Here is an 8583-nt window from a genome sequence, read left to right as displayed (position 1 = left end):
ACATGAAGCAATTGTAGTTACCAGGCAAAAAAAGAGAAGGAAGCAATTGCAGTCGTATAGAATCCAGAGCGAAGGGGCGCGGGTTCCAACGGGCCGGCACTGTTCCAACATCGAATCGAGAGGCCGGTCGCTTCCTCTCCTTTGGACAATTTTCAAGGCACAACGTTCAATCTTCACATTTCCGCCGGGAGCTCCAAGCGTTGCCATTTTCTCCCTGTTAGATGATGTATAACACGGTGCATGTATAAACCGTATAGGCGTATGTGTGCGTACGTGTATTTGATGTATATCGGTTCAGGTTGTTGTGATTCGGTCCTTACTTGGAGGCCAAGCCAAACCCTAACCAATTCTTGTATCTCGCATCTATATTAACATGCACCGCGCCCCTGCCAAGGCATGCGCTTCCAGCCTCGTTCACACTCCCTACATATATAGATTAGGATTGGGATCCTACTACTGAGACACTGGATCACTATTAGTAGTTGCCATCCAAGGAGTAGTACATGCCAACATGTTCGACTCGGGTGTTCTCGTGCCGTTCATACTTCACTATGAGGAGACGAAGGACCTTTCCCCCGGCGACATCATCCACTCCGTGGTCGCCTACGCCGGGGGACACCGCTGGAGGATTCGATGCTACCCGCACGGAAAGAAGAAGGCCAACAAGCAGGGCGAGTACATCTCGATCTTTCTCGAACTCATGAGCAAGTCCAAAGGCATCAAAGCCATCTTCGAGGCCATTGATTTTGGAACTGCTCTACCCACTGCCAAACTTTTTCGCTTTGAGAACCATTGGTTGCATATTCCTGAGCTTAACCGGCTTGTGTTGAACTCCTAGCAAGCCGGCCATAGTCAGTTTTCTTCTGCTGCTTCCAGACTGAGTTTCAAGCTTAGACGGCTACGGGCAGGCATCAGGCAGTGGGCTAAAAACAAAGAAAATCTACAGCTCCTTACTGATAACAATAAATTGCTGGTGGAGTTTCTGAATGCTATAGAGGAGAGGCGCAAGCTTACAGACTTGGAGTTCGTGCTCCGCTTGCATGCAACCATGAAGCTTGAGAAGTTATTAAGATGGCGAGCGGATTTTTGGCAGAGAAGGGCTAAGCTCAATTGGTGTAAGTTTGGGGACGAGAACTCGCGTTTCTTCCACCTTGCTGCTAACTGGCACGCCAGAAACAATTGTGTTAGGGTTCTGGTACACAATGGAGTTGAGCACTTTCGCAATTCTGATAAACTGAATATTGCCACGGAGTTTTTCCAGATTATGTTCAGCAATCGACAGAACAACCCCCTCGCGGTTGACCTGGCCGCTGTTTACACCCAGGTGGATATCGTTGACCTCTCTGCTCTCGACCAGCCGTTCAGTTGGGATGAGATAGCCCACGCCATCAAACTCTCCCTGAACAATAGAAGTCTCGGACCGGACGGTTTCACTAATGAGTTCTACAAGAAATTCGCCTCTGCTATAAAGGTCGACATTCTTATGTTCTTTGATGATTTCTTTCATGGGCAGGCTGATCTATCTGGCATCAGCTGGGCCTATATTGCGCTAATTCCCAAGAAGGAGTCTCCCCTAGAAATCACTGACTACAGACCCATTTCTTTTGTGCACAGTATCATCAAGCTGCTCACAAAAGTGCTCGTTTTGAGGTTGCAACATTTCATATCCTTGCTGATTCACTGCATGCAATCTGGGTTCATCAGAGGAAGAGCCATCGTTGAAAACTTCACGCTAGCTTCTGAGTTGGTACAATGTGCACAGAAAAGGAAGATACCTATGATAGTGCTGAAATTGGACTTCAGAAAAGCTTTTGATAGCGTAAATTGGACCTGTCTCACGAATCTGCTGCAGCAGAGAGGTTTTGGCGCTCGTTGGATTTCCTGGGTCTCTTCCATTCTTCATTCCGGCAAAGCAAAGGTTATGATGAATGGCTGCCTCGAAGATGATATCATCTTCAACTGTGGTGTTCGACAGGGCGACCCACTATCTCCGTATCTCTTCATTTTGGTTGCTGACATACTACAACGTATGTGTGTTGCTGCCGCAGACGACGGGGTTCTGGAGTGTCCTATTAATGGGCTGAGCTTTTTTCCGGTGTTGCAATACACGGACGACACACTCATTCTGCTCAAGGGCACGGTTTCACAAGCTGCACATATTAAAGTCATCTTGCAGGCGTTCTCAAGGTTTTCTGGGTTGCAGATTAACTATCATAAGAGCACCTTCATGCCTATTCATATGAGTGCAGAGGATGCAATGGAAGCAGCTAGAATTTTGGGATGCCCGATCAGTTCGTTGCCATGCAATTACCTTGCCTACCTCTCTGAATGCAAAAATTCTCTAACTCAGTTCTGATGCCGGTGATCCAGAAGATTGACAGGCGATTGGTAGGCTGGCTGGCCACACATCTCTCCTCGGGTGTGCACCTCACTATGATTGATGCTGTCCTTTCTTCCATTCCAAATTACTACATGGCCTGTGTAAAGTGGAACAAGAGCAGCATAGCAAAGGTCGACAAACTACGAAGGAATTTTCTATGACAGAAGAAGGCGGACAGACAGCGAGCTGACTGCTTGGTTGCTTGGGATCAAGTTGTCTCGACCAAGCAAAGCGGTGGCCTAGGGATCAGGGATCTAGAGGCTCACAATGATGCGATGCTTTGCAAATTCACCAACCGGATCCTACAAGGTTCATCAGTCCCATGCTATCAATGGTTTCAACATAGATATTTGCGCAAGAGCTTGCCTGACAAACCTAAGGCCACTGACACACCCTTTTGGAGAGCTCTAGCAAAATATATCCCGATGGTGCAGCAAACTTCTTTTTGCCATGTCGGAGATGGGAAACTAATGGCTTTTTGGCAAGACAAGTGGTGTTGTGCTGGCCGCCTCAATCAACTCTTCCCCACACTATTCTCTTTTGCCAAGGATAAGCAATGCTCGGTGGCCTCGCAGTACCTTGATCGCTGGATGTTGCAACTTCATCCAAACCTCTCCCGGACTGCTGCTTCGGAGCTTCAAACTTTGCGAGAGCTGCTTGCATCCGTACACGCTCCTTCTGCAAGCTCCTCTGACTCCCGTGTCCACATCTACACTGGCAAACCTGCAATGGCTAGCAATTACTATGCTTTGCTTACCTTCAGAGGGGTCCATTGGGCGCCAGCGGACATAATCTGGAATAAAGTGATCCCCAATAGATGGAAGGTTTTTCTCTGGCTAACTCACAGAGGGCGTCTGAACGCCAGAACAACAATGCTGCGTAAGCAATGGAACAATATTCAACATCCCTTCTGTGACTTATGCCCGGCAGAAGAAACTATTGATCACATAGTACTGCGATGTGCACCAGCTCATTGCTTATGGCAGAAGCTTGGACTGCTCCACCAGACCAGTTCATCACCTTCCCTGAAGGATTTCGTGTTCACAACGAAGGAAGTTGCCAACCATTGGACAGTTTTGATTGCTGCATGTGCTGCTCAACTATGGACGGTGCACAACGCTCGGGTTTTTGACAACAAGACCATACTGTCTGAAATTCTTGGGGCAGCTATAGCTGAGATGTTACACCTTTGGTGCGCCCGATCGAATGATATTTCCTTGAGAGCTTTCCTCCAATGTAAAGCGGAGTTTCTTTCGACCGCTTCCTAAGTTAGCTACACCCCGATGTACCTCTTTCCTCCTCCTTTCCTGATGCAGCTAGCTAGCTTGCATTTCTTTGTAACCTGACAATTCTCAGACCTTGGTCTGGTTTTGAAATATATAAGGTAGACTGCGATCTGCCTTCTTATCAAAAAAAAAGGATGACGCGCCGTCTTCTTCCCAGGCATGACGGTGCGTGCAGGTTTATCCACCGGAGGGATTCAAGTCCTGGGGATGGCAGCGGTTTGCTAAGCAAAGCGATGTCGAGTATACCTGGCCATGGGAAGCCCGGCCCAACACTGCTCCCGGGCCGGGCTCGGGCCTAGATTTTGAGCCCGATGGCCGGGCCGGGCCAGGCCCGGGCCCATCGTTTTTGCACTTTCATAAAGGTCGGGCCGGGCCGGCCCGGAGCCCGACGGGCTTTTACGTGTTTGGGCCGGGCTCAGGCCTAGAAAACAGGCCCGATGGCCGGGCCGGGCCAGGCCCGGGCCTAGGTTTTTTGCATCGGGCTTGGCTAGGCCCGGCCCGAGGTATGGCCAGGTATAATGTCGAGTCTCAATCCGTGGTGAACGGGTGGGTGACGATTGTATACGGAGTTATAGTGGTGCAAGGCGATTCCATAGCTGTGCCTTCCACTGACGTGGGGGACCATCTTGGCCGACTCCTCGACTGCGGCGACGGTTGCGATGTCTCGTTCGTGGTCGACGGTGAGGACTTTCCCGCACACCGGGCCGTGCTCGCTGCCCGCTCGCCGGCTCTTCGGCTCCATGGCGGAGTCCACGATGTCGCGCGTCCCGTTGGAAGATATTGACCCCGCAACGTTTAAAGTTTTTCTTCGGTTCGTCTACACCGACGCCTTGCCCGGAGATGACGAGCTCGACGACTCGGCTACTGAGATGTACGAGCGTCTGCTTGCCGTGGCCGACAGGTACGCCATGGATAGGTTAAAGCTCATTTGCGCCAAAAATCTGTGGGACAAGTGTGACTGCGGACAACGTTGCTGCAACTTTATCTTGTGCTGAAACGTACAGCTGCTCGGAGCTGAAAAACAAGTGCATTGCTTTCTTCGCGGAGGAGAAGAACTTCAGGGAGGCCGTGCTAACAGATGGTTTCGTGGGGCTGGTTCAGAAGTTCCCATCTATTATTTCTGAGCTAAGGGAGAAGCAGGCTAAGAACTAGAAACATACTCCGTGTTCATCGAGTGGCGTGAAGGATCATGTCCATGTATTTCAAATTTTCGGTTCAGGTGTTCATGTCTGGTTTATAATTATGTGGTTGAAGAACCCTCATCGAGTGGCGTGAAGGATCGCGCTGAATCAGTATCCTAGTATCACTTTGATGTCAATTTATGCCCATGTATTTAATTTTTTTGATTCAGGTGTTCATGTCTATGTGGAATACTCCCTCCGTTTCTTTCTACGAGCACTGCTATACAGCCGATACTTTTGGATGACACACAGATGACGTGTCCCATCCAGCCATCTGTACTTTTGTTCTTAATGCATCTGACGATGCAGAGTATTTATCGGCTACACGTCGTGCACATAGCATCGTCTGCTCATCCATTCCGTCTTTCTACTTCGTGTATAAAATTTTGATGAAAGTCAAACTATACAAAGTACGACTAAATTTATATTAAAAAAATATGAATATCTACAATACTAAAATTATGAAAATACATTTCATGATGCATCTGATAATATTGATTTCATATTATGAATGTTGATATTTTTCAATATAAAGTTAGTCAAACTTTACAAAGTTTGACTTTGACCAAACTTTATTTGCAAATTAAAAAAAACGGTGAGAGTACTAAGTACACATGTTGCATTATTGCTGAAAAGGCCGGAATAACCAGTATTCCCCTTCTCCGGTCATCACTGCTCGGTATCCACACGTGATTGTTATGACAAAATGCGACACGCTCACGGTAGAATTGATAGTGCTGATTGTATTTGTATCCAAAGCTATAGCGTAGTAGATGACAATTTCATCTATGCGTAGATTCACTTGGGTTTAGTTAGGTGTGCGTGACTTTTTTTTCTTTCAAAAATGCTAAAAATCTGTCATCAAATTTTGAGCATGATAAATCAAGCATTTCTCGATGGCAAATTACGTGTTGCGAGCATGACATTTTTTTCCAGCAAGCATAGAAAATCCTGACAAAAAAAGACTGAACATGTGAGGATTTGCCATGCTTCGTCACACGTAGTTTGTCATAAGAAAGCTTGATTTACCATGTTAAAACATTGGACCCTCTTATCTGTCGCCCGTTCGCTGAGAGGGGGTGGCATTTGCGAATGTTTTAATGGAAATTTTAGTTGGTCACGGGGTGACAGTTTTTTTTTAGAACAACATGGCATTTGTTGGAGTGAAGGCTCAAAACTTTGGTCCTCCTAGAAAATGTCATGCTGTTATGAAGAAACTGCCACCCTGTTACAACTAAAAATGTCGCCAGGGTAAACATTTGAAATGCCATGCTCTCATAGTGAATGGTCGCCAGTTTGCTTTTCCGTCAAATCTGACAGCAGATTTATAGCGCGGTCCCTTTTCTATAGTTGGATGTACGTGGCTATATATAATTGAACTTCGATCCATGTTCTGTTTGCACCGTGTATCTATGCTGGCTGAGACAATTTAATAGAAATGCTAATTGGCAAACTTTCGCTAGGAGGGATGACAAATCAAATGTTTTGATGACAATTTTATTGTGATAAGGATGGCAACTTTAGTTTGCAAGCATGATAAATTATGAGCAAAAGATAAACTGAATTGTATTTGTCATGTTCGGTCATCCTCGACAAACATAAATTGTCATGCAGATCGTTTGTATTTGCCGTGCTTCTCACCTGATGTTCGTTGGATACAAAGGGTCCTAATTTAATACGTTTTCCCCGCAAAAAGATAAAGGCCAACACGTGTTTTTAGTGGGGACAACGCGTTTTTTTAGAGCCACACGTAAACACAGGAAAAGTGTTCGCCAGGAAGTTTACTGGTTTTCCCGTACGCGCATGCGTTTGGGCTGCAAAAACAAATACTACTAGCCCAGCCCATCAGGGTGCCCAGCTCGCTCCCGCGATGAACCAGGATTAGAAACCCCTAAAAAAAATCAGCATTAGAAAACCGTCAATATTTTGCAGCCAGATCATGTTCGACGACTCGGCGGCCTCCACAGCAGAGACAAAACCCTAGCGGGGAGAGAAGCGACTAGCGGCGGCGGCCACGAGAGAAGGCGTACACACGACAGAGGCTGGGACTCGCGGAGGATCGGGTTCTGGTACGTGGAGGTCGGTGAGCTGCCTGCGGCGCCTGGTCAGTGATCGCCACCATCAGCAGGACTGCCGCCGCCACCTCGGCGGTCAGCAAGCCATTGAGTGAGTGCTTGTCTTGCCCTCTTCTTAATCTCGATTGGCAAATTGTTTCTTAGTTTCAGAATTGGTGTACTACGTATTGGATTGTCAATTTGATGATAAAAATTCTTATTTAAATTACTTAACAATTATTCAGTGAGCAAGAGATCTAAGACATGGACTCCAACGCGGACCTCCATGGTGGGTTCTGCTGCTCTCTAGCTCAAAGTAGACTACGAGCAAGTCAAACAGCTTCCTACGGGCACGGCCGTCCACTCAGACGTCTTCTCCGCCGCGGGGCACAGTTGGAGGATTGACTGCTACCCGCATGGGTCCGATAAGGACGACACGGGCGAGTTTTTCTCTATCTTCGTCAGGCACATGAGCAAAACCACAAGAGTCAAAGCCATCGTGGAGGCCTTTCTGATGGACAGGAATGGCGAACCATGTAAAGCTTTCACAAGAAGGTCATGTGTTCATGACTTCTCAATCAACAACGACGGTGATGATAAAAATTGCAGTGGTGATGATGCTGACGATGACGGTGACAACTGGGGGTGGAGCAAGTTCGTCCAAGGAGCTACTTTGGAGAAATATTACGTCACAGAAGGACACGTCACATTTGGGTGCACCGTCATGGTCTTATTAGATGACGGCTCTATTCCCGTGCCACCTTCAGATATCGGGATCCATCTCGGCTCCGTGCTAGATCGCAACGACGGGACTGATGTATCATTCATCGTCGAAGGTGAGACATTCGGTGCGCACCGGGTGGTGCTTGCCGCCCGCTCACCGGTATTTAGAGCAGAGCTCTTCGGTTCCATGGCTGAGGCTACAAGGACATCCATCACACTACACGACATCACGCCTAAGACATTCAAAGTTATGATTCGATTTCTATACACTGATGAATTGCCTGCAGAAATTGAGCTTGGTGATTCTTCCAATGAGATGTTTCAGAATCTACTTATTGCAGCTGATCGCTATGCACTTGACCGCCTGAAGATTATTTGTGCTAAAAAATTATGGGACAATGTATCGATAGATACAGTTTCAACTACTTTAGCTTGCGCCGAAACATATAATTGTCCGCAATTGAAGAGCAATTGCATTGACTTCTTGTTATTGGAGGAAAATTTCAAGGAGGCAGCGCTCACTGAAGGTTTTGCATTGTTGGTTTTGAAATTCCCATTGATCATTGCTGAGCTCAAAAATAGGGTTAGGACATACCATAGTACTCCCTCTGTCCCATAATGTAAGACGTGTTTTGACACTAGTAAGATACATCAACATATATAGTTTTGGTATTTAAGAATATATGGCTTTAGTGTCGTGTTTTGGAATATTGATCCGTGGTATCTGATAAGCATTTTTGGGCATTTATTTACCTTTATTTCATGAGCTTGGAGCCTGATCCTTAAACTCATCTTATTGCATGATCATAATCTTCATCTTGCAGGGCGGAGCTTGGAAAAATATATCCAACATAGGTGTCACACTCTTTTATGTTGACTGGTGTAAGAGTATTATGTCACTTATAAAAAAGATAGTTAGAAATCATTTGTGTCATTTGACCTCAGTGACTAGCCCTGCA

At 46.6% G+C, this 8583-nt stretch overlaps 1 protein-coding gene and 1 pseudogene across 1 annotated transcript; both read left to right on the top strand.

Moving 5' to 3' along the window:
* The first annotated feature begins 511 nt into the window (after nt 1-511).
* On the top strand, nt 512-4818 carry LOC125521086 (BTB/POZ and MATH domain-containing protein 1-like; annotated as a pseudogene).
* A 1905-nt stretch (nt 4819-6723) lies between these two features.
* On the top strand, nt 6724-8382 carry LOC125518727 (BTB/POZ and MATH domain-containing protein 1-like). The gene is made up of 2 exons (XM_087535227.1): nt 6724-7013; nt 7147-8382. The coding sequence occupies exon 2, from the start codon at nt 7371-7373 to the stop codon at nt 8241-8243; it is 873 nt and encodes a 290-aa protein (XP_087391353.1). The 5' UTR covers nt 6724-7013; nt 7147-7370; the 3' UTR covers nt 8244-8382.
* Nucleotides 8383-8583: the final 201 nt, after the last annotated feature.

Source organism: Triticum urartu, chromosome 7A (assembly GCF_056163025.1).
Source record: "Triticum urartu cultivar PI428250 chromosome 7A, HENAU_Tu73, whole genome shotgun sequence".
In the NCBI taxonomy this organism is placed as follows: Eukaryota; Viridiplantae; Streptophyta; class Magnoliopsida; order Poales; family Poaceae; genus Triticum; species Triticum urartu.
This window is presented reverse-complemented; position numbering and strand designations above follow the sequence as displayed.

Coding starts and splice junctions, on each gene's coding strand:
- LOC125518727 (XM_087535227.1), top strand. CDS start 7,371: ATGAGCAAAACCACAAGAGTCAAAGCCATCGTGGAGGCCTTTCTGATG.